The sequence below is a fragment of the Chaetodon trifascialis genome, chromosome 6 (genome assembly GCF_039877785.1).
Source record: "Chaetodon trifascialis isolate fChaTrf1 chromosome 6, fChaTrf1.hap1, whole genome shotgun sequence".
In the NCBI taxonomy this organism is placed as follows: Eukaryota; Metazoa; Chordata; class Actinopteri; order Chaetodontiformes; family Chaetodontidae; genus Chaetodon; species Chaetodon trifascialis.
In genome coordinates, this window is record NC_092061.1 from 16,194,056 (window position 1) to 16,220,000 (window position 25,945).

Below are 25,945 nucleotides of genomic sequence, written 5' to 3' on the forward strand. Positions count from 1 at the left end.
AGGTGACTTTCAAAAAGTGCATCAGTTTAATAAGTTACAGACATGTCATGTCAAGAGCCACAGAGGTGGGATCCATTTCTGTTAGACAGACGTGCAAATAGATGTACAGAACAGAACAACAACATGACTGGGCACACAGATTATGATGCAATCTTATCTTATCTTGTTAAACATAAATGAAGTGTATGGATCCAGGAGGACATTGATAGGTCAGGTAAAACCTGAGTCACATAACCTGTTCTCCACCATGGAAACCTTGACAGAGGACAGGCCACACAAACATAGAGGAGACAGCACACAGTTTGGAAGGACAATCACTCAGAGGGAGAGAGATTCATGATAGCATGCAAACTAGGAAGAGATGGAGAATAAGAGGCTGAATCTCCTGGGGGACAATGATCCAGATCCAAATGACTGGATGAGACACTAACAACCAGGATAGATAGATAGATAGATAGATAGATAGATAGATAGATAGATAGATAGATAGATAGATAGATAGATAGATAGATAGATAGATAGATAGATAGATAGATAGATAGATAGATAGATAGATGAAGTGAAGAGGAAGGCAATTGTTGCATTTTCAAATAAAATAAACCATTGGTCTCAGCCACATCAAGACAATTTTATATCACATACTTGCTTAAGCGTGATTTACAAAATGAAATCTAAATGAAATAAATTGCTGGGCGCTGGGTTTGGTTTACAGTAACTTTGCAAAAATATAGTTTGAATCTACACGGCCACTGTCAAATCCACTACTCACTTACTTCCAAGATTTACAGAAAAAGGATGTTATGACCATATAATCTGTTTTTTTAAAAGATGCATTGTGCATTTCCACTTTGTAGGTTTGCCTTGTAGGTTTCTATAATATATAAGATAAATAATCTGTGCAATACAACCTGTACATAACAGTCTGTAAATATTATTTACAATTTCTTAGGACAATGTTTTTTCTTTTTATCCCACTCTTTTGTATATACTTGTTGTTTTTAATTTGCATTTGCAATTTGCACCTGTTACACTACTCTATCCACTTTATTGGTGCTGCTGTAAACTGGAATTTCCCCTCGTGGGACTAATAAAGGAATATTGAATTGAATTGAATTGAATTGAATTGAATTGAATTGAATTGAATTGGTGCTTCAGCCATGCCAGATTCAACTCAGCTCATTAAATGACAACATCATGGAGTTAACCTCACACACACACAGAGACACACACACACAAACACAACTATTAGTGGTATCATCATACACTCCATCCTCTCACATGTTTTGGCTAATGTCTCTATCAAGGCCTTACCACAGCCCCTTTAATAAAGCCACAGTCAAAACATGTGTGGTTAAATGGGTGATAAGTCCAATCATATAACAACAGGGCAAATTAGAAGATATAGTGTGGTTACACAGTGTTCCTGGTGTGATTTCGGTATCAGACCCACCCATATTTGCTTGGATTCTAGGGTATGAGAGTTCAGCTTTGAGAAATGACGGCTCCATTTTTGCAATCTGGACTCTGGTTCTTAGGCAGCTTTTAAGGACACTGGTACCACATTACAAAATATCATTAGACAGGTTACAACATTTTGGTTAGCCTGGTCTATCTCTTTCTTTAGTGTACCTGTGTGCTAGCAGTGCAGTCAAAAGACAATAAATCGTAACTTTTAGGTTAAAGTGTGAAGTAGAGGGATAATATTTCCATTTGGATTTGGTAGATAAATGTGGAAAACAAAGGGCACAGGGGCACAATTTTCACAAATTGTAAGAGCATCAGGTTATGATTCAGAAAGTTTTCTAAGATGATGGGACATCATTATTGTGATGTTGACATTAATGCGACTGGCAAATAATGGACATACAAGAATGAAAACTGGACTTGATAAGACAAGACAAAGCTAAACTGTAACAGACATTTTCCATCATCGACTCATGTTTGACAGGACACCACCAGACATTGAGGAGGATCGTTCTTCCCTCTTACTGATTGGGCACACCCCTAAAATGCTCCTACTCTCTCGCTCTCTGATTGGACAATTGACCTCTTTTGAAGCGCCACAAGCCACTTTGTTATTGATCAAACGACAAGTCAGTCCAACAGTGTCGCTACGCCTCCCGCATAGACCGATCAGTCAGCCGATGTGGAACCAGTGTGCTGCGGGCCAATCAAAATCCTGCATTTTGACAGGCAAGTTTCCTGCGTGTACGAGAGCGTGGACACGACGACTCTGTGGCGCGTTCACGTGCGGGAGATGTTCAAGACTTCGATTCCAGTGCGTTGGTCCACAAGGAAGCTCTTTCCATTCAAGAGGCTTATTTCAAAAACAGACACAAGAGGCAAGGCGCAAGCTCTTTCATATCATTCAGTCTAACTTATTTGATGACCAAAATTAACAGCGCACATAAAGTTTTGTCATAGAATATCATTAAACATGCTCAGAAACCTGTTAGGGCCTCTTTAAGACTTTTGGTCTCGGTGTAGTTTACAATGCGTAAGAGGATTTACAACAGTATCGAATCACAGACTGTGGAACACTTTGCCCTCTTAAACGTAGCTCGCTCGTAACGTCATGACGCCGGGGCGTGGCCTGTCAGTTTTCCTGTGCGGCTCCACGCTCTCCCCTAACAGTGAGGCTTGGTGGTTGGCGCGCGCTGTTGTTCAGGAGCCAGTCGTATTAAGTAGCTAGCCAGTGATCTCATTTAACACGCGCCATCACCTTTAGGCAAAGTTAGCTTCAGCAAGGCGCTCGGGACTGACGTTCAAGGGTGTTTGGCAGCCGACAAAGGACGCGACAAAGATGTCTAAAGACACAGAAGGGAAGAGCGAGAAAATTATGGATATGGAGAGCAAGGTGCTGTGGTACCCGGACTCCAAGAAGAACACACTGATGGACAAGTTTAGGATTCAGGTCAACGGCAACTACGGACTTAATCTGGGTGAGTAGACAGGTGGGACAGGTGGGAGACACAGACAGAAAGAAAGGGTGCGCTGGAGTGAAGACAAGCCGGAATTCATGGAGCCTACGAAGCTGGATGTCTGAGCTGAATAAAAAACAGAAACAGGGCCCCCTCCCATCCTGCTGTGTGCTCATATATGTTGTGTAATTACCTGTCAGACACCGTATTACCTCCAAATTACCGCTGTTTAAAGCTGCTTTGCAATGCAATGTGTCAGGAAAGCTTTGCCTTGCAGCCATTTGCTAATTTAAAAGTAGTCCTAAGTAGACAGTGACGCGGCATAAACACATCTCTGCAGGTAAACCCCCATAAGAATATAAAGAAAGATGGCTTCTAACTTGCTCACCGCTCCCCTTTTGGTGATAATTAGCTGCTTATAACGCTTTGCTCTCGTGTTTGGCTTACTCCCAGCTGCTAACTGAGAGGCTGTCAGGCTGCAGGGCACGCCAGACGATCAGAGAGATTGTCTCCTTGATACCGTGTCAATTTGATCCAACAGGATTCTGGAGGAATGCTGAGAAACTTGCTCCGCCGGGTGTCGAGCAGAGAGAGGAGAGGGAGAGAGTTACGTAATTAGGGAGAGATGCAGCAGGAGAGAAGGCAACTATCGTAGATGTGTGTGGAATAAAAACTAACTGATTGGATTTCTCATCCTGCATTTTTTTTTAAATATGGAAAGTGCATCTGTGCGCCTGAAAAACAAAAATGAAACAATCTGACATCAGTCTTTCACTGATCTGCATACACTTCACGGACAAATGCAAGTTGACAAGTGATTGTGAGTAACCATTATTTAACTATATAGGATGATCAGGCAAATCGATTGGGAACCACTGCTTTAAATTATGCCTGGGGAGCGATGAAGAAGCCAAACCCTGTGAGTGAGGGAATAAACTCACAATGTAAATGTAAATAGAGGCTGTATAGAGGGAAAACTGCCCACAACGTTGAAATGACACTTTTGACATTATAACATTAATCATTAAATAATATATCAGGGAAGTCATTCTCAGGTTGACGGAGCAGAGTTATGTAGGAATTTCCTTTGGCTTCTGGTTCATTTGATGGTTGTTAGTGGAACATGATGGGCATGATGGCTGATTTCAACCCATGATGTTGCAAGAAATCAATTTACCTTGTTTTGTGTGAGTGCTCCTTGTTCAAATGTCTGATCTTTTCTCGTATTTAGTCAACAGTGTGACATTTATGTTTCATTTTTGAGCTGACAGTCACAGCAGCACGCTCATGTTTTTGTTCTAAATCTGTAATAATCACTGATTCTCTGTCTTTTAGTCAACTACAATGACCTGTACCAGTGGTCGGTGGACAGCTATTCAGAGTTTTGGGCAGAGGTGTGGCGCTTTTGTGGAGTAGTCAGCTCCAAACCGTATGAAGAGGTGAGTCCGACCTGACAATCTGACAAAAGCACCTTTTAAGAATAGAATAATGCTAACAAATGAGTTTTTCGGTGCTCTGTTGTGGCTAGCAGAGTAGAAAAACTCACTGAAGATTCAATAAATCACCAGCATTTCACACGTAAGACTAAACTTTTTTTATGGTGGTCATTTTCAACTTTGGCCGTCCTGCTGGGATGATGTGGCTCTGAAGTCATACATTAACCTTTTTAACGTGTTTTTTCTGAGTCTGACTGGGAGGGAGTCTGACTGATGATAAACTAGAAGGAAGCAGGTTTCGAAATTTCTTGGAAGGTTTTGGAATTTCTCCTCGTGGGACTAATAAAGGAATATTGAATTGTACAAAGTACATGTTTCTTTATGCCACATTCTAGTTTAATTTATCCGTATTTAAAATATGCAGAAACAGTTTATTAGAATAACAATGTTTTCCAAAGCTGTTGCACCAAGTGCACCTCTCTTTCTTAAATTGTAGTTGCTGACTATTTTGACATCAACATTCTTCAAATCTGCACATTTGTGTTCAAGTGAGATATAAGAATACAGATTTACCTTCTAGTTTAAGATATTATTTTGTTAATAATTCACTATCCCATGATTACCCGACTCCACAGGCTAAGAATCTTCATCTTCCTTTGTATGTCTGTGGTCAGTTTCGTATCGAATACTTATCTTGTGAAATGAAAATGTACATTTAATGGATTCCTTTGTGTCATTGTCTGTGCACAGAAAGAGACTTAAAAATGCTCCGCTGTTAAAAACACTTGATTCGGAACAATCACGATCGCTCTGCTGCTACTGTTAAGGTCTAATATGAGCACTGCCCTCTTCACATTTGTGCCACACACCAGCTGGAGTGCTCGGTGGTCCGGCGCGTCCTTGCTGGAGGTGGTCTGTTCCCAGCTTCAGGCTTATAATGGCACTTGTAGCCAGTTTAGCTCCTTTGTTGACATTAGATTTGTACATATTTTACCGAGGCTACATTAAAAAGCCAGTTGTCAAAAGGAGGTTTTGCTGAATTATCTTCATGTGTTGATTGTATTTGCTGTCCAGCCTCTTAATGTCGCTAACTTCCAGGATGTAGTCTTTTGGGTGTGTTTGGTAATGAATTCTGTCTGAGCTCAATGCGTTGCACCACGTTGTTACCACACCCCCTTTGTACACACAGATAACATGTTCCACGTCACGTTAGCCACATGCTCTTCTTTCAGTCGTACTGTTCCTTATACCCACTGAACCCTCTGTTAGGTTTGCAGCCCCAGCAGACATCTGACGGAAGACAGGGACACAATCAACCAGTCAATCAAACATGTTGTAACACTGATGCACAGTGGGCTGTTTTTTGTTTCACGCACAGTGACACAGTCAGCTGTTACAGGAGCAGAGGCACATGCTCGATGTGTTTGTTAAACAGAAGCTTTCAGTTTTCAGTGCTTTTATCCCATTTTTGTCTCCAGCTGTGAGGGCTGTTGCATAGCCCAGTTCAGGGATCTCTGTGGTCAGTTATGTCTTTACATCCATGTTTTGTATTCCATTATTTTTAGAATATGTTATTGTGCGTTGTCCACTTTATCTATACCAAGTTAATTCAAGTCTAATAGATGAGAAAGTAAGAAACATATTCAGGATGAAGCTTACTTCTGTGCCAGCATGAGCATCAGAGCTTTGAAATCACAGTGTCGTGTCTCTCCTGTGTGTGTTCTCGGTGTGTGTCTCATGGGTGTACACCAGGTTGTGGACGTTTCCAAACGGATCTCAGATGTTCCAGAGTGGTTCAAAGGAGCGCGGCTCAACTACGCCGAGAACTTGCTCAAACATGCAGACCAGGACAAAGTCGCTCTCTACGCTGCGAGTGAGTATACGAAGCAGGCGATGCAGATTAAAAAATAGATTTAGAGCATACGTGTGACGCAGTGCTGCGTGTTGGCTTCAGTGTTCTTCAACAGGAGTCATATCCCCAATCCTGGCAGTGTTAATTCCATGCAGGGAGCAAGCAGCATGCGTGCTAACACACACATGCTGGTTCTCATAATCATCCAACACTCGTTTTCTCTTTTATTCTAATGAAGCACACATTTACACACTCAACTCGTGCAGAGCCAGTTCTGTTTCAGCGATATTTCATTTTTTTTTGTTTGCATTTGTACATTCTGATGTTTTTGCACTTGTCCCCCGGGGGAATTTTAACAAGCTGTGGATTCTCCCTCCCAGTTTACCTGTATGTGTTACAGGTCGCCGGTTTTTCACATAGATTGCGTTTGCTCTTTGTTTTTTCTTGCCTTCACAATTTGTGTTCGCAAATGATGCAGAAAGAAAGTGAGTTGAGGGTTCATGTGAGTACAGAACTGATGCAGCGGTGAGCGCACGGCTGCACACGTCATTTTATTAGGTTAAGGGCTCCTCCCTGCTCTATCTCTCAGGTCTGTCACATACTAATGGATCGGTCCTTCTTTATTGCCTCATCTGGGTGTGTGTGAGGGATGTGTGCATACACACAACCTTCCTCGGGAGCTGTAATGTAATTATGAGAGGGCCCCATTGGTCACAATGCTGTGGAGCCTCTGTAAATGTCAGTAGACTATTACTTAGAGAGAAAAGAGGACTATTCCTGTCTGTGCCTCTGTCCTGCTGCATTATCCTTCTCTATGTATGTCTCCATGTCTGTTTTTAATTTTTTGTGGATTTGAATTTGGGGCTTGTTATTGGAGGTGGGACATATGTCCTAAAATCTATATCACAATAATTTTTTTACAGTGACGGTATTATGTCTTGATACTCCATTCAAAACATGATTCTACCTTCTCACTCTATTAGCAATTTAAGGGGTTATTGATTAAGAAAACAAATTAAAAAATGGATGGGTTTGTTTGCTTCAGATAGGAATGAAAATTATGTAGAGGCCTGCGTGTTTTGGAAGGAGTAGCCTGCCCCATAATGTAGGTTAATTAATAAATGTAATGTGATTTGTTGTCAGAGTTAGACGAGGAGTAGGATTAGGCATCTCAACAGCATTTCTTTGGCAGAAAGCCCAAAGTAGATTACATATGTACAGTAATGAATGTACGCCAGGACATGTCTATCAAGTACATTTACATGCGACAGACAGACATACCGACGCATCTGCAGCAGAGAAGGCTTTCCTGTAACAACAAAACCAGCTGAGCTTGTGTCGCAGCATGAGGAGTGTGGAGATGACGTTAGCTCTGGTTCTGTGAGACAACACAAAATCAATGTGAAAAAACAGTTGCCCACATCCAAGATACTACTCCGGTTATTGAATTGGCTTCAAACGAGGCTCAATGTTCACAAAGTTTCTTTTGACTGTCCCCCACTCAAGGCCCCCCACAGGAGATGCTACTAGCCATATTAGCTGCAGAACGTGCTAATGCTAAATTCAACAGGCTAACCATCAAAATAAATAGCAAAGCAACATAAAAGTGTCAGAATGTGACACTGGCGATGGTGACGAAACCAGTATACCGCCCATCAGTGGTATGCAGAACCCAACATGTATCCAGATGTCCCGTGTTTTTCAGAATGATTTCTTGAAATGTACATGTTTCTTTCTTGTTTCTGTGTCACATGTCTCATTCCCTCTTTGTGTCTGTCTACCAGCGGAGGCTAATGAGGAGATTGTGAAGGTGACTTACGGGGAGCTGAAGAGCGATGTGGCGTTGTTCGCTGCAGCCATGAGGAAGATGGGTGTCCAGACTGGAGACAGGGTCGTAGGTGAGTCTCAGATTTATTTCTCCCTGTCTCACAGGGAAAAACAAGAGAGTGTTAGCACTTTCTTTAACTTTTCTGCCAGCCAAGTGATGCTTAAGTAGTTGGTAAATAAATTCATCACTCTCCTCCGGACTTTCCTTTTCATCTTTTCGACTTCCATCTTCTTCACCGTCTCCTTCCCTCTCGCCTCTTCCTTCTTTCCTCTGTGAAGCCTGTTGCAGCATGAGTTGAACATGGGCTCTTTCATGTTAGCTCTGTGCGTGTGTTTCTGTTCACTGGGAAGGAGGGATGGCCGTCTTGGCACATGAAGCAGCTCTTTCTGAAAGTCACCAGTTAGTTCATTCATTCAGTTCATATTTGTGCAGGGGGGAATGGCTGAGCATGCGTGTTTTCCTGTAACGCCCCACTGTGCTGTCCATTTGTCCAGATCTGCACATTTGTACCTGCAAACTACACCGTGTAAACTGCAGCTGAGTAATATTGCAGGAACTGAAGCTTCAATTCATGTCATGTATGTTTCCTCACCTCAGTTTTCTCCCGGAGGTTTAGTTGCTTTAGGATTGTTGAACAAAAGCATCTCAGACTTCTGAAATTAACAATTTGTTGACCAGAAAATGAAGTTTGGTCGCATTAAGAGGTTTTCACCCTGGACCGGTTGCCAGGTCACACATACACCATACACACAACCATTCACACTCACACCGAGGGGCAATTTAGAGTCACCAATCAACCTAATGAGCATGTTTTTGGTCTGTGGGAGGAAGTCGGAGTACCTGGAGAAAACCCACGCAAACCCACGGGAAGAACATGCTAACTTTGCACAGAAAGGCCCAACCCGGGAATCGAACCGGCGACCTTCTTGCTGTGAGGCATGCGCACTACCTGCCGCGTCACCGTACAGCCCAAGATGGATATTGTGTTAGAGAAATCCATTAGCTAAATGCTCTGTGGGCATCTCATTAGAAAGATGGGATGGACCGAGGGAGAGGGAGCTAGAAAAACACAGGGCGAGAGAGAGAGAGAGAGCAGCTACTTCATGCTTCCTTTCTCTCTTCTCCCCATCCCTCCATCTACTCACATATCTAAACCTGGATCTGTTTGTGTACTTGAATGTGTGTGCTCACTTGTGTGTGTTAGAGACAGAGATGTCCTTGTCCCCAGGGTGTAACAAAAATGTCTTGCCAGTGTCTGTAATCCAGGAGATATATAAGCACTTAGTTGATGAAACCAACCGAGCTTTATAGCAGGACATGAGCCAAACCGGCACACAGCACACATACTGTATGTGTGTGCATGTTTTAGTTGCGCTGCTCTTCTTCATGGTCCTGTCTTACTCATCATCACCCTCCACCCTATTACGAAGCCTGCATCCAGCCTCCACGCCCACAGTTCATCCACTGGGGATTGCATATTCTTTTAATTATGTGTCATTAAAAAGACAAATTGTGCAATCACGGTCTTTTAGTGTTGACTAATGTGATTGTGGAGTCAAATATAAAACAGAAATGTAGCAGCTTTTTAACATAAAATGATAAGTAACAAATGAATAAAAATAGTTCAAATGAGGATGAGTGTAACAGAAAGAGCTGAAACTAAAGAAAGCTGTTAACCAGCAGGACACACACTTCTGTGCTCTGAGAGGAAAATGGGGAACTACTCATGCCCACTACGTGGAATACGTGACACATTTGGCCCGTTTAGTACGGCTGTTAGTCCAAATTCGTCCACAAGAGCAAAGCATGAAAGCAACTTTCCTTCAGATCATTATTTTCTTGTTTAGTATTCATCAAAGTCGTTTTTGCAAGCAAAAATATTGACAAAAATAAACAAAAATTGACAAAAATATTTTTTTGTAAAATTTAAGCAAGTGCAGAATGACACTCGGTAGCATTTGGGAAAAGTTGAGTTAAGTGGATTGTCTGCCGCAGGACATGATGTGCTTCACTAACATTTAAAAGACAAAACCTCAGATGAGGTTGAGACTTTTGCAGATGGCTCAGAAATGTGCCACCCTGAACATCTCACTGCTGAATTTGGACTTGGCTGTTGTGATTTTCAGTGGTGGCCCTGTTATCTCCTTAACATTGCACTTGTGAGGTCAACATGGTTTAACTCTAGTTTAGACACTTGCAAAACCTCCTCTCCTCTTCCTCCTCCTCCTCCTGTTATTCTTGCAGTTTTGCCAGTTGGTTTGGCCTGACTGAATCTGCAGAATCTCCCCTGGTAGTGCTAGAATTTGTTTTAGCTGTTCCAATGTCTTTTGTTGCTCCTGTCCCAACTTGTGTGAAACATGCTTCCAAAAACCAATGAAGCTGATGAGGTCACACATTAAATATACTTTCTTTTCAGCTGAGTACATGTCAAAATGGATTAGCAAATGACCACATTTTGTTAATTTGTGCTTACTCAGCATCCAAACTTTCTTTGGAATCGGGGTTATGCTTGGGCTTCATCTTAAAGGTACCCTGTGGATTTTCTGCTATGGTGCCAGTAAGACCAGTGAAGAAGAAAACTGCTAGCAACTAAACATGGATGTAAATAATGCTTATAAATTAGATGATAATTTAATAAAAAAAATAGCTTAGCAAATGTGGAATGAGGCAGGAAAGGCTTTCAAGTATAAACCCAGCGTGTTTTGGTGGGTGACACTGAATGTAAACATAACTTTGTTTACAAAAAAGCTCCATAGGGCACCTTTTTGTTGAAGCCTTTGTACACTAAAGCATTATGATCCATGATGCTCTTAGTCCTGGTCCAGTGTAAGGGCATGATAGTGTATTACAGCGTCTGTATAGCCAGTATAGCAGGAGGGTGATCTGTCTGCCTGTGATGTCATCATGTTGGGGTCAGCTTCCTGGTTACAGAAGGAGTCAGCGTCACAGCCAATAAAACCTTGATTAGTCACAATTCACAGGAAATGACTGTTTGGTTGCCACGTTGCTCGGCTGGGACTACCAGCTGTCTTACTGTTTTATCATGAGCGCTCCTGCGTTGAGCCTGGCCAGTCTTTTATTTTCTACTTCATGCTTCTTTTTCAGACTCTTTTCTGTTAAAATCAAACTTCGATTAATCAAATCTGAATGCAACAGATTTAGTTTCTTCTAACTTTTGCCATGACTGAAGGCCTGCATTGACACCTGGCATCTCCGATAAAGTGTAATAAGTGAAGCCTGTGAATGCTGGAGAGCTAAAAGCACTGCAGCGAGATGAAAATGGTCTGAAATTAACAAGAGAATTATCAGATAATGGTAAGGATTCAGGGCGTAACAGTGCGGCAGCAGGTAGTGCGCGTGCCTCACAGCAAGAAGGTGGCCGGTTCGATCCCCGGGTCAAACGGGGCCTTTCTGTGTGAAGCTTGCATGTTCTTCCCGTGCGTGCGTGGGTTCTCTCCGGGTACTCCAGCTTCCTCCCACAGACCAAAAACATTCTCATTAGGTTAATTGGTGACTCTAAAATTGTCCTTAGGTGTGAGTGTGAATGGTTGTCTGTCTATATATGTTGCCCTGCAATCGACTGGCGACTGGTTCAGGGTGTAACCCTTTCGCCCAATGACAGCTGGGATAGGCTCCAGCCCCCCCGCAACCCCGAAGGGGATAGTCGGGTATAGAAAATGGATGGAAGGATGGTAAGGATTCAAATGTTGTGCACCTCTGTTCGGTATTATTCATTTTCCTTGGTGCAGCAGCCACTATCTCTCTCCCTGATTGCCTGAGTCTGTCCAGAGACATGTAGTGTCCTTGAGCACCATTTCCTGTATTGATCAAGCCATGTATCACAGCAAGACAGCAGTTCAGATCTCAGCTCTGCTTGTTAAGAATGAAATATTCTCACTGCCCTGGTTGATATTCATCACACCCCCCCTCTCATTTTACATTCTCATTTTTCTCTCTCCTCCTTTCATCCAGATTGTTCTTGCTCACTATCTTTCTGTCTCTTCCCTCCTCTCGCCTTGTCTTCTTCTTCTGCTCGTCTCTCAGTGAGGTGACCTGCAGTTCTGTGTGGTATTCTGCAGTTACAAGACAGAGACTGTAAATCCAATTGCTCTCATTTTGTGACCGCTAGATATCACATAAAGTCGAACAAACAATACAATTATTATGCCATATTTTACGTGGAAAGTCTTAGTTCTTGTCACGTATGGTGTGTGCTCTGGGAAACAACAGTGCATAACTAACTTGTCTGTAAATGTACTGGTGTGAATAAGCTGATGATGCATATATGCACATTCTTCATGTGCTGCCATGTTGTCAGTTTGTTAAAATGTATGTTTTATGCTGTTTATCAATAGCCACCATAATACTTCATTTATAAACACTCCTTGAATTTTTAGTCATTTTCAATAGAAGAAACCTTCAGGATTGCTGCTTATACTTAATATCTTCCTCCTCTTTCCCTCCTCTCTCCTCCTTCAGGCTACCTACCCAATGGTATTCATGCAGTGGAGGCCATGTTAGCAGCAGCCAGTATCGGAGCCATTTGGAGCTCAACATCTGTCGACTTTGGGGTCAACGTAAGGACTGATCTACACTGTATTTCTCTATTTACATACGTTGAAGTTCTAGTTCTATATTCTGTGTTGGCTGATACAAATAAATGAACCTATTCAATGTGTTGGTTGAAAAGTAGCATGTGCCTTTGTCTCTAAAGCATATATCAGTGCGTATTAGTGTCTTTTAATAGGAGCTCATGTCTTTCTCCATCTACAGTACTGAGCCAGACTGGGCCTTTCTTAACATACACTAACACAGAAACATATGCAGACAGAGTAAAAGGGGAATCAGGTCTGTCAGGCAAAATATCACGTGTGTGAGCGTCATTAACTTCATCCTACAGAGACTCTTTCCTCAATGGTCTTTTTGTCTTCGTGGTCTCTGCTTCTTGTTTCTGGTGTGCTACTGCCCCATCTGGCAGATCAGAGAGCTACATGTACAATCTTTAGTCACAAGTTATTTTGACTCTTTTATTCCAGTGTATACTTTGAGAAGGTAGTAATTTGCAGATATAAGAGATTAAAGGTATATTGTGCATTAAATTGCTCATACATTTTGTCTTGAGCGCACCACCTCCTCGTGAATTACGTTGTGACTCTGCCATTGCATCCTTCATTCTCTGCTTAAACTATCATACCATGGTTTTAAGGTGCTGTTATCCACTCTTAAATGGAAATTATGTTGAACAGGAGATTAAGCAGTTCAGTTCAGAGCATAAATGCTGGGGGGGGGGTTTCCTGCGGTCAATGATGGATTTCATTGTGCTGTGCCTTTCCTGTCTTCTTACTCGTGTGCTCTATGTTTTGGTTAAAACTCCTTATTTCTCTCCCCTAAGCTCTTATTTAATCTCAGAATTCCTCTCTATAAAACCTGGCCACTCTAGATTTACTTTTATGAGCCTTGTGGGTAACTTAAATTCAAATATTTTTCTTTAATTTCCTGTGGAGCTTTTTCAGGCTCGAGGGTAATCCTGCACTTTTAATTATTTGTCCTTGCTTTTCATTTCCGTTGCTTCTAACCCCGTGTCTCCTTTTTTTTTGTGACTCAGGGTGTTCTGGACAGGTTTTCTCAAATCCAGCCCAAGCTGATCTTCTCTGTTGCCGCTGTGGTTTACAACGGCAAGACACATGACCACATTGAAAAGCTCATCAGTGTTGTCAAAGGTTAGCACCCACAGCACATAATGTTGTCTGACCGGACATTTTTACATCTTCAGGTTTTAACGTCTGTTATCTCTCTCTCTCTCTCTCTCTCTCTCTATCTATCTCTCTCTCTCTCTCTCTCTCTCTCTCTCTCTCTCTCTCTCTCTGTAGGTCTGCCTGATCTGAAGAAAGTAGTGGTGATTCCCTATGCTCGCTCCAAACATGAGACTGACCTTTCCAAGATCCCCAACAGGTGGGTGTCTGCAGAATCAACAATACTTTTTGTATGTCAGAGAGCTGCTCAGAGATATACTCTACACTCTCCCATATATTGTATCAGCCTTTTCTTGAATTTCTTCTTTACACAGTGTATTTATAGACGATTTCTTGGCGTCTGGGCGCGGTGAGGTCGATCACTTTCCTCAGCTGGAGTTTGAGCAGCTTCCATTCAGTCATCCTCTGTTCATCATGTACTCTTCTGGCACCACGGGGGCTCCTAAATGTATGGTGCACTCTGCCGGGGTAAGAAACACATCGACTTCCATTAGTCCAAAACCATGTTTATGGATTGCTCTGCTGCTCTTTGTTTGTTGAGCTGACATGAACACAATACGTCACTCACACCGCTGATCATTTTCTAGATGACGGGAGGAACGTTGCACCTTACTGACCTTCTTGTTTGTAGTTATATAACATACAATTGATTACATTATGTAAAAAAAAATGAACAAGGAGCACATTTACAATTCAAAAAGAAGTGAGGGTTGTTGCTGTTTTTTGCTGCTCGACAAGGGTCAGATAGACGCAGCTGTCTCACTCGCACACACACACATTGGTCCCATCTGTTTGCTCTCCTGGGTGGGGCGACACGCACAGTTTGATATTCTGTGAATACCATTCATATTAATACACATGTGAGCAGTTTTGGAGAGAAGGCGATGTTCTCACAGAGACCACGGTAACACTGTAAAGACAAAGAAGAAAGACGAGAATAGAAGAGGAAGAAGAAAACAGTTGAAATTGTAAAGCTGAGCAAACAACCTCACTGCGGTGTCCTTTTATTAGCTGTTGTGGAGCTTTCTGATCACGTCTGTGCCGTTTGGGTTTATGTTCTGTTTTCCACCACAAGATGGAGGCAAACCTCCATGAGCAGATTTTCGAAAGGTTGTTGGTTCTCAAGAGAGCCTATGAATGACTCTTCTTTCCTGCCACATGCCACATCTGAGCGAGGGAGAGCGTCAAACGGACGTGTGATTTCAAAAAGACCGCTGCGCTTCGAAGGCTGAAACACTCAACATTCAAAACGGGTTAACGCACTCAAACAACTGCATTCACACATTTTCACAAAACATTCATCCCCCCCCCACACACACACCCATTGTTTCTTTTCTGTTTTTCTTGCTTTGCTTTTACCCTCCTACCTTCTTTCACATTAGCTTTTCAATGCTTTGCTTGCATGCATTTTCTCCTTATTTACACATACAGGTAGCGCTTCTTTTCTCTCACTAGGTTTTTGCCCCCAGCTTTACTTCTTCTCCCTCTAGCTCCCATTTCTTTCTTTCTCTTTTTGTCTTCCTCTCTGTCTTTCTTTTGTGCCCCCTCTTCCCCCCATGCTACCGATAATTGGACAGTAATGCGCCGGTGAAAACATTTCGTATTGCGACGCTGGCAGTCCTCTCTGGCTCTACCAATTAGCCCCGGCGCTGTTGTGCTTTCTGCTTTGTTACGGCTCTGTTAACATGCTGTCAGTGGCAAGATGGCACGCACCAAAGGATGGGTATGGCTGCAGAGTCCTGCCAAAGATTACATGCACACACACACACACACAAACGGCGCACCTGTTTGTGTGAACAGAAACGTACACATAGGCTCAAAACTGAAACACACACATGCGTACAGTTCATATGCACTACCAGCGATAATAACCTATCCAGCTGTGATGGCTTGGTGACTGTATTCACACTAAACACAAATTGCCCTTCTTGTCAAGAGAAGTGCTTGCGTGCGCTGTGTGTTGTTTGCCAGAAGCATTTTTCTGCACAACTGAGGATGGAGTTCATAAATATGTTTGAAAATGCATTGTACGTAGAGTATTTAAATTACAGCCTGTTTGTTCATCAGCAAAGCTAAAACAATTCATTATCTCTCCACCTCTCTTGCCTTGTCTCTCTGTCTCTGTAGGGCTCGCTCATCCAACACTTAAAAGAACACATTCTCCATGGAAATATGACCAGCAGTGATGTCATCATTTACTACACCACGGTAGGTCCACAACCCTTTCACAATAACAACGACATGCGTGCGCTCCCAAAATTTTGAAGACCAGGGGAATTTTACACAGGTCTCATCTTGGTTACCAGCAGCGGTAGAATGTTAAGTATTATAGGGTATTTCCAATCATGAGCCTGGTCTCTCTCTCTCTCACACACACACACACACACACACACACACACACACACACACACACACACACACACACACACACACCGATCTTGTCTAATGAGCAGCGTTTTTGTGCTGAAGGTCAGAGCTGTGCATAACGTTAAGTTATTCCTGGAAGATTCTCGCTCCTTGTGATGATAACAGGCAGGAAGATCATTTTATGTTGATTAAAGCTGCTATTTTTCTGTCGTGTGCCAAGTATTTGTGAACTTATACATGATTAGTGGTTTTAATTATGAGCGGTTTGTTTTGTTTTGACTCATGTATGTTGTTGGGAACAAACAATTTCTTGATTTATGTATTGATTCTGTCAACCATCGGTTAACCAAATATGCCCATCAAAGGTTTTCAGAGCCCACAGTGATGCTGATGTTTTATCCTACCAGCACAACAAGCCCAAACACTTTAAAGTGACAATGAGATAAACGAGAGAAAGGCAGCAAAGCCTCACATTTCAGAAGCTGGACCCAGTGAATATTCAGCATTTTTGCCTCAGTAATTAATTGATTATCAGAATTGTTGATTCATTGATTAAATTGATTAACTGGTTGTTTTACCGCTTATTAAAAGTGTATAAGTGCCTCATACAGTACAAACAGTGTATTCTGAACACGCTCTGTAGGCAGTTGTTTGCAGCTCTGCAAGCAGTTGAAAGAGAAACGCGATCATGTGAACCTCGGATACATAACTCACAGTCTGCAGTTCTTCATTTTGCAACCCATTTATCCATGTTGATGAGAAAGGAGTGTTTATACCAGATAAACTGACCGCTGTGTTTGTATCTGTGTGTGTGTGTGTGTGCGTGCTGTCCTTAGACTGGCTGGATGATGTGGAACTGGCTGGTGTCGGCTCTGGCAGTGGGAGCCTCAGTGGTTTTATATGATGGTTCACCACTAATGCCCACGCCCAATGTACTGTGGAACCTGACAGACCAGCTGGGGTGAGTTAGCCACATGCACACACACACAGGAACAGGAGAGGCTGACAAAAGAGTGACAATGACTGAATTGTTGTGCTGCTTTTTGCTGGATTTTTATTTTAATCCCCAAATTAAAATTGCCCTTTGAAAATGTGCTTCTGTTAGGAAGGGTTTTTGTCACCATTTCTATTAATATTTAGACGATAGTAATTGTATATGTAACATCAGAGAAACATGAAAAAACACAACCCACAGTACGTCATTGCTGACACACTGGCTGTCAGTCATAAGGGTCCAGATCCTCCACAAGGCTGCAAGATGTTTTATGGAGAAAAAAAAAAAAAATTGAGCGTACAGACAAAAACCAGACAATGAAAGGAAAAGCAGTCAGATAAACAGGCAGAGAGTGAAAAGGAGAGCGCGAGCTCAGGGGAAGGTTTTCTTTGGGGAGTTTGTTTTTAACCACTGAATTGATAATGTGCTTACCTAATTGACAGCTTGCACACAAGAGCAGACCCCATGAATAAAGATTTCTGCTGGTTATAATGCGCATCAAAAAACAGAGACCCTCTGCAACTTATCGCACAATCAACATTTATTATTTACTTACTGCTTTAGTACTGCTCGTTTAAATGGGAGGAGAGGAGAAAAGGGAAGAGGAGGTAAATAGGATAACACCGTTGAAAAGAGGAGTATAGGGTGGGAAATATACCAGGGTATTACTGTGTGTGGTGAATGTACTGAGATCTTGAGATGCAGATGAAGTTTCTCATAACTTTCAAAGAGATCACCCCTAACGGATTACACCCCGAACTCCCTTAATTGATGACCACAAATGAGCTGCCTCGCTGTCATTTGGAAAGTGCACTGACGACTTGCACTCAGCTGAACAGACTAGTTTAAGTCAGCAGGATCAGCCTGTCGTTATTGAGATTGATGGCAACGTTGTAAATTTGGAGGAAACCTGCAACTCAGGTCAAACTACGAGGCAGCAGGACAGAGACTGTTCACACTATGAGATGGTGCAATGTGGGCGTCACATATGAAGACGAGGGATTACATGTCGTCTGATGTTTGCAAGATAGTTTCCCTTTTCCTCCTCCTGTCATGCCAGAATTAGATGGTATATAAACCCACACCCACCTACTCTACTGTATATACCTTTCCTTTTTATTCAGGGGATATTTTCAGACCCTGCAGGCTCTCATCCAGAGTACTACAGAGGATGTTTAGAGCAGATCCTCTCGGTAAATGTCCTGATACTCTCTCCCATCACCGCTATCACCATTACACACAGCATGCTAAACCCAGTATTGATCTTCTGTTGTCTTGTGAAGACAGCAAAAAGAAAGAGGAAATGGTCAAGGACAAAAGTGTGAGAGTGTATGTGCGCAGGCAGGCAGGCAGGCAATTAATTAGTTTAGGATATATTTTCCATAAGTTCTCTGTATGTCTAAAAAAAGGTGTGTGAGTATGTGCGCTCTGAGAAAGTCAAATAGTTTTCCTTTTATTATATATTTGAAATCAACTTTTGTTCAAATAGTTCATATTCTAATTAGCCTTTGAATTCATTCACCCACTCATTCACTTTGTTCATTTCAGGGCCTGAATCGAAAACAACATTACACACACACTGTGCAAAGTCGAGCAAGTAGGTGCTATTGCAAAGTTCGCCTGACACAGCGCCATGAAAAAAACAGGTGGAGGCGAAGAATGCAGACAAGTGAAATGTAATGTTTTCTTTGTTTTGTTCAAAACTGTAAAACGACTTTTGGATGTCTTTTAATGTAGGAGACATCCAAAGAACTTTACGGTTCAATATTACATGAAATTTGGTTTCAAATGCAGTGACAGTGTGACTCAATCATCCCTTTTTGATTAGTGAAACACAGAAATTTCCCTTTGAATGGCAAAATATTTTCTAGTCTAACGACCATTCAAAGCACTTTTGCTGGCTACGAGCGTTATCCATTCACACACACTCACACACTGATGGCGTAGCGTCAGGAGTTGAGTTGTTGGGATTCAGTATCTTGCCCAACCTCCACTTCGATTGCCGAGGCCACCGACCTTCTGATAAGTGGGCGACCACTCTACCTCCTGAGCCACAAACACTTCAGTGTTCACAGATATTCTAAAAACATCACTGTAACAAGAGAAATGTGTCCACAAAGAAATTTGATGTTTCACGAACAGCGTTTGATAAAGGGATGGAGGATACCCACGAAGAATTCTCTCACCTCTAAAACCCAATAATAAAAAAATTGCATCTGATGTGCCCTTTAACAACCTCACAAACAGAGCCAACAGCTGGACACTGTGTCACATGGCGTACATTAAGTCAGCCTGTGGTTAAATTATGAAGAAAAATGTACAGCGGTCAGCAAAAGTAAGACCCTTTAAGGCAGTGATACTACAGATGCGTCTTCAGCGCAGAGATGGCATATTGCCTTCAGCGAGGGAGTAATGGGGAGAGAGATTTGACACAGATGGGGAGCGGTGGAAACTATAGAGCCAAAGTGCCAAGAAAAAGCACTTCAACTGCAGAAACTCAGCAGGTTCTGTTCATACATCCCAAAGCTAATGAGCTCCTTTCACAATTTTATTAGTCATTTGAGTGATCAAATGTATCAGTATCTTAAAATTGTGATTAGTTCTGTGGTAAAATAACTGCTTGAGTCATGATTGTACCAGTTATGTTTAGTTAGCATCTACAGCATTGTTTGGTTTGTAGTAGCTTTTTGACGGGATAAATGTTCTCGTCTGTCAAGCACTCTGCTCGTTTGCTTCAAAGCGAATTTAAATGATAATTGATGAAAACAGAGTGAACAAGGCTAGAATACTGTTTTCATTACCCACGTCAAGCAATTCAGTGGAAGGCTGCCGTGTGACAGAAAGATGGATGGGACCTTTTAAACTGTGAGAGGATTTTTGAACCAATTAAGTGCTGATGTTGCCACCTCAGACATATTTTCCAGATCCCAGCGATATGTGGAAAAACCCAGTGGGAGAGGCTGACATGAAATATTTTAGACCCTCATCTTCTGAACTGAGGTTGGACATTTTAATTGGGGCTAAATCCATCAGAGCCATAAATTCACATTGAGGCTTCCACCCGTTGCTTTGAATTTTGTTAGTGAGTTACACAGTTGTAATAACGCCTCATCACACCTAACAACTGACATTTACGGTTTTAAATGTCTTTATAGATATTTTTTGAATGTTGGCATTTTCAATTACAGGAAAAGAGTAGTAATTTTACACTACAAACCCTCTATTTGCTGATGGATTATTGCAGCTCTGCTGCATTGAGAGAAAGGAAAAGGTGAGGGGAGATTGGAGCATCGGGGAGAATCTCGGAAGACTTTAGTTTATTTGTAGTTGTCCAGTTTTTAATACACAACTAAACTGCAGCAAGTACTGGCTGAAATGACAGATTGTAGATTTGGGGGTGTAGTTAATCATTCCAATATCTTACATTTTAGATATGAATAGTAAAGTATACCTTTATATAGCATTAGTATGAATTTAGTGACAGCAAAAAACAGAAACCCCATTTTGTCATATGAGACAGTGTTTGACTCTGGTGAGAGCGGCCAGAGGGACCTGAGCACCTGATGTCTATAGACACGTCATTGCTGAAAGAAATTTTTCAGAATTGTTTTATTGACACAGACGAGGAGAATCAGACACATTCGAATAGTGTATGTATTGCAATGAAGTGTCATACATGGATGTCAGTGCCAGTGAATATACTATAGACAGAGGCTGCGATCTTCATATGTTGTGTGACTTTGCCTCTTTTATTGCATGCATTGTAACCTCTGAGGAACCGACTCTCCCTGCCTGTGCCATGTAGGAGAGAGAGATTTATTTAGACTCCCCACCAGGACTGTAGTGAAAGCGAAAGCCGCAGCATTCCTGACTTCAGCAAGCTATACAATGCAATCTTTACACTTGTCACAGGTTCTGTGTGTTCAACGGGACTTTGGAGGCTGCTCTGTTTTCTCTGAGGAGCTTCTTGTCTCCTCCATCTTTTGTCCATTATGTGTTGAGCTGATATGTCAGAAAAGATCCCTCCTCTGCTTTTGTATCAACTGTGGAAATGTTCTCTTTTGCCAATGCCGAGCAAAAAAAAATTCTCTGTTCTCCTCTTTGGAGGAGATGCTGCGGATACAGTTTAGCAGATTGCATCTTGCCAGCTCAGTTACAATTTTAGAGATGTGGGCATAATTTAAAATGTCCTCTTGTCTTCAAGCTGTGTCTAAATGTTGTAAACTGGAAACTCAAGCTTTCATCAAATACTTTACGAAGATTAGCAACGCCCGTACTTGTTTTTGACGTGCAAAAGTGTTTTACTGCGCATTGCCACATTAATTCTGAGCTATGTCAGCCTGTACTTGGCCTTTTTGATTGTCTGCCACCGGGTTACATTGTAGCACAAAGGCAAAATGCTTTATAGCGCAAAGTAGAAAGAGCTTCACAATACTAGATGACAGAAAGAGTGAAGTGCTGATGGAGAAATCGTTTTGAACATGTCTGTCTTGTCAGTAACGCATGAGAGGTAACAATTGCATTCCAGGGAGTGTGAGAATCCTGTTGGTGAGAGGAAGCAACAGGGTTCATAGGAAATCGCTTTAATTTTAGAAACAACAGCACTGAAATACTGTTAGCATGATATGGAGGCTGTCTGTCATTATTCCTCTTACATGGCTATACATGGCAGTAACACCAAGGTATGCTAATGCATTTGGTCATTGATTTTCAGAAATGATGTCGTGCTTGACAGTTTTAATATTTGCAAATTGGTAAACAATTATAGAAGCACGGTGGCACAGCAGGCAGTGCATGTGCCTCACAGCAAGAAGGTCGCCGGTTCGATCCCCGGGACGGGCGGGGCCTTTCTGTGTGAAGTTTGCACGTTCTCTCCGGGTACTCCAGCTTCCTCCCACAGACCAAAAACATGCTCATTAGGTTAATTGGTGACTCTAAAATTGTCCTCAGGTGTGACTGTTAGCTTGAGTGGTTGTTTGTCTGTATATGTTGCCCTGTGATTGACTGGCGACCGGTTCAGAGTGTACCCCGCCTCTCGCCCACTGACAGCTGAGATAGGCTCCAGCCCCCCCCCGCGACCCTGAAAAGGGATAGTCGGGTATAGACAATGGATGAATGGATAATGGTAAACAATTATATCATCAAAGAGTGGTTTCAGACTGTTCCTTGTAGCTCTTGAGAAGCGAGCAATGGTCCGTTTTTACATTACAGATCTTCCTGGGGCGACAGACAAGTGCCAGAGTGCTTTAGAAAACATGAACTGACAAGTGGTTCTTCAGTTGCTGCATCATGACGGGCATAGAGACACATTATGACGGCTCGGAGGTGCTCTTGTGTCTGATTGACTTCAAGTGTCTCTTATTGGCTTAGCAGCTTCCAGTGACATGTCTCCCTGGAAACAGACACACAGGTGCATTTACACATGCAGGCACACAAACAGATATGCACAGCTTCTCCGCCGCCCTCCATCCTAAAGACCCAATTAGCAGCCGCACCTGGCCACCTGCCTCCAATCAGAATAGAGTGACCCTTTCCATGGTAGCCAGCAATGAACAAATACAGGAGCGGATGGGGGGTCAGAGATGATGGATAGAACAGAGTGACTGTGTGTGTGTGTGTGTGTGTGTGTGTGTGTGTGTGTGTGTGTGTGTGTGTGTGTGTGTGTGTGTGTGTGTGTGTGTGTGTGTGTGTGTGTGTGTGTGTGTGTGTGTGTGTGTGTGTGTGTGCGCAGATGACAAATGGGATCTCTGTCTTTGAATTTATGCGTGTCATCTCCTGTATCTGGTGGCTGGAAGTCAATATGGAGAGCAGATCTATGCAAAAACATACACATACACACACTTTGTGTATACACACCCATCCATCCATCCATTATCTATACCGCCTATCCCTTTCGGGGTTGCGGGGGGCTGGAGCCTATCCCAGCTACAGTGGGCGAGAGGCAGGGTACACCCTGAACCGGTTGCCAGCCGATTGCAGGGCCACATGTAATGACAAACAAACATTCACACTCACACTCACACCTATGGACAATTTAGAGTCATCAATTAACCTAATGAGCATGTTTTTGGTCTGTGGGAGGAAGCCGGAGTACCCGGAGAGAACCCACGCATGCACGGGAAGAACATGCAAACTTCACACAGAAAGGCCCCGCCTGACCCGGGGATCGAACCGGCAACCTTCTTGCTGTGAGGCACGCGCACTACCTGCTGCGCCACCGTGCAGCCTTGTATACACACCCTTATTACTTAAATAAAGACGTGCACACACAGTATCTAATTTCTCTTTTTGATGATTATTTTAATGTTTTACGTGGAAAGACTAAAGAAATTGGATCTTCGTTTCAGAATTGGATGCTGACAGTAAATGGAGTTTTAGAAATGGAAAGAATAACTTTCAGATATGAAATTCAGACTCTGTGTATCAGAGAAAGAGTTGTGGATATGAGACCCAGAATTAAAGTGCATACAGGGGCACATAATTAATCTGGGGCAGACGCAGGAATTGTGTCTCGAGGTACAGCGTTGAGAAATAGATGCAATGGACTGGATCATTAACTGATGGACTGAGCAACCAAACTGACAAGTTGGCAAGTCATTTTATTCACTTGAGTATTCATTAATTTCAGTATTTTTTCTTTTTGTGCTGAAGTACTTCTACTTTTAAAGCACTTTTGCAGTAAACTATAGAAAAGTATATTTAAAAAAGCAATCAGATAAAATGTAGGCACAATAAAAGATGATAGAAGAAGTGCAGCAGCGTGACAGTATGTTGTCTAATGCGCTTTCCAAACCTATTGAGGCCTTATGGACGAAAGGGTGGATGATATGATCATACAACAGCAAGATGATAGAAATTTGTCAACCGTAGAAGATATTTCTTAAAGAAATAGGCAATTGTGGACAATGCTGCAAATCAATGCTCATGACAGTTTCAAGGCATAGTTGTATTTTTGTGATTTCTTTCTTCTTCTTCTTTTTTTTTTCGGTCACATATCTTCAAATCTGGTTAATCCACAGTATCCATTACACTTTCACCATGAATTTAGAATTTGATTCACAGTGAACCATATAAAATCGGAGCAGCGGCATAGACAAGAGGTGTGTGTATGTGTGTATTTGTGCATGTGCATCATCACCCTCTCCTCCCTCCCTCACCCTATCAACAACCTCTGTTACCACTAATTGATTTTTGTCCCACAGACTGACTCCTTTTTATCTGTTTTGAATGACAGACATGGTTACCACAGTGATAGCAGGCAATTTGATTGATTTGATGTCAACAAAAATAACTTGAAAAGACAGAAAGACAGACTGAGACACAAACGCACCCATTCACAGCGGCAGACTCTAAAAGGCCCTTTGTTTTAAAGCTAGAACTGCAGGGGAACACTGAAGTGACGTTTTGTCACTCGCTGCCTTCCACATGTTGTCAGCTGTCAGGTTGACTTCCATTCACACAGCAGAAAGCCACCTTCCAAAGTCATTTCATTTCAGGGTGGTTGTGTGCAAACATCCTGCCAATATATTATCCTCCAAACTATTTCCTTGTGGAGAAGGAGACGTTTTGTCCTCTTACGCTAGACTGACCCTTATTGTGTTTGACTCTGTTTTCATTTGTTCGGCTGAAAGTCAATTCCCAATCAGTTTTTTTGTATTGTTCTTATCTATCTGCGAAGGGCTGACAGAGCACACAAGCTCTGTTTCAGCATCACTTGCTTTACATTTACACACTCTCCTCTCCTGGGAGCTCCCCAGTACAGCCAAGCTATTGAGCAGCTCCACTGGAGCAGATGGGATTAAGGGTGAAGGCTGTTCAGTAGCTGTTGCCCTTTTTTATATTTTTACATTCAGCTCACAGACATTGAAATTGCGCACTTCAGCTCCTTCATGCTTCACCATCAGCGCCTCACTCATCAGCTGCTTTACCACCAGCTGAAAAGTAACATCCAGTCATATTCACACAGGTGTGTAAGGCCTTCAGATCGCTCACTTCTGGCTGTTTTTTACTCATTATTACTCTATACCAGGGATACACAACTTGCTTTGCCCAGGGGCCACGTTTGCAAAATGACAGGAAGCCTGGGGCCAGTTAATAAACAAATAATATTTATCAGACAAAATGAATAAACATGAAAAAGTCCATAACTCATCTTTATTTTATATTCTTTATTTTCAAATGAGCTGTAGTATTTACTTTATTAACTATTAACTCGGCACAAGGGTCGGCCCTCGGCCTATGTGACACATAAATCAGATAAATTACTGCATTAAATAGCTGCGACTGCATTTTAGTTGTACATGCTTTGGTTACACTTCTAAACGATTATAGAATATTAAACATAGCTGGAAGCTCTTCCATTACACAATCACTCAAATGGTGGAATGATTCATAAACAAAAACCATAAACTGCTCCTACTGGGAACAGCATGAATAGCGTATGTAGCTCTTTTAGTGTGAAACACTCATTCATTGGAATAATCCTCATTTCTGCGTAACTTCTGCTACTCTTCAGCTAATAGTTGTCTTCTCCTGCACAGCTCATCGTCTCTTACTCTTACTAACAGTCTAATTTATCCCATCATGCAAACTGGCACGTCTGTCTCTCGGTACGACCTTGACTGATTGGTATGAACAAACAAACAAAAAAAATCCAGTTTTAATCAGTAATTCCATTTTGCAGAATTGGGGACTTTCAACTTGTCATTCACATTTGATTTGAATGTTTGATAGGATGTCATACAACTTTATTGTATTCGTCAGGGATGCACACTATTTATTACATGATTTCTCC

At 42.1% G+C, this 25,945-nt stretch overlaps 1 protein-coding gene across 1 annotated transcript in view; it reads left to right on the plus strand.

Moving 5' to 3' along the window:
• Nucleotides 1-2,629: 2,629 nt before the first annotated feature.
• aacs (acetoacetyl-CoA synthetase) overlaps nucleotides 2,630-25,945 on the plus strand; it is a 36,278-nt gene continuing 12,962 nt past the window's right edge. Inside the window, exons 1-10 of the mRNA XM_070964599.1 lie at nucleotides 2,630-2,942; nucleotides 4,257-4,360; nucleotides 6,110-6,230; nucleotides 7,994-8,107; nucleotides 12,517-12,614; nucleotides 13,643-13,757; nucleotides 13,908-13,989; nucleotides 14,105-14,258; nucleotides 15,918-15,998; nucleotides 16,994-17,118. Of these exons, the coding sequence (XP_070820700.1) occupies nucleotides 2,804-2,942; nucleotides 4,257-4,360; nucleotides 6,110-6,230; nucleotides 7,994-8,107; nucleotides 12,517-12,614; nucleotides 13,643-13,757; nucleotides 13,908-13,989; nucleotides 14,105-14,258; nucleotides 15,918-15,998; nucleotides 16,994-17,118 (1,133 nt within the window). The 5' untranslated portion in view covers nucleotides 2,630-2,803. The remainder of the gene's footprint in view (nucleotides 2,943-4,256; nucleotides 4,361-6,109; nucleotides 6,231-7,993; nucleotides 8,108-12,516; nucleotides 12,615-13,642; nucleotides 13,758-13,907; nucleotides 13,990-14,104; nucleotides 14,259-15,917; nucleotides 15,999-16,993; nucleotides 17,119-25,945) is intronic.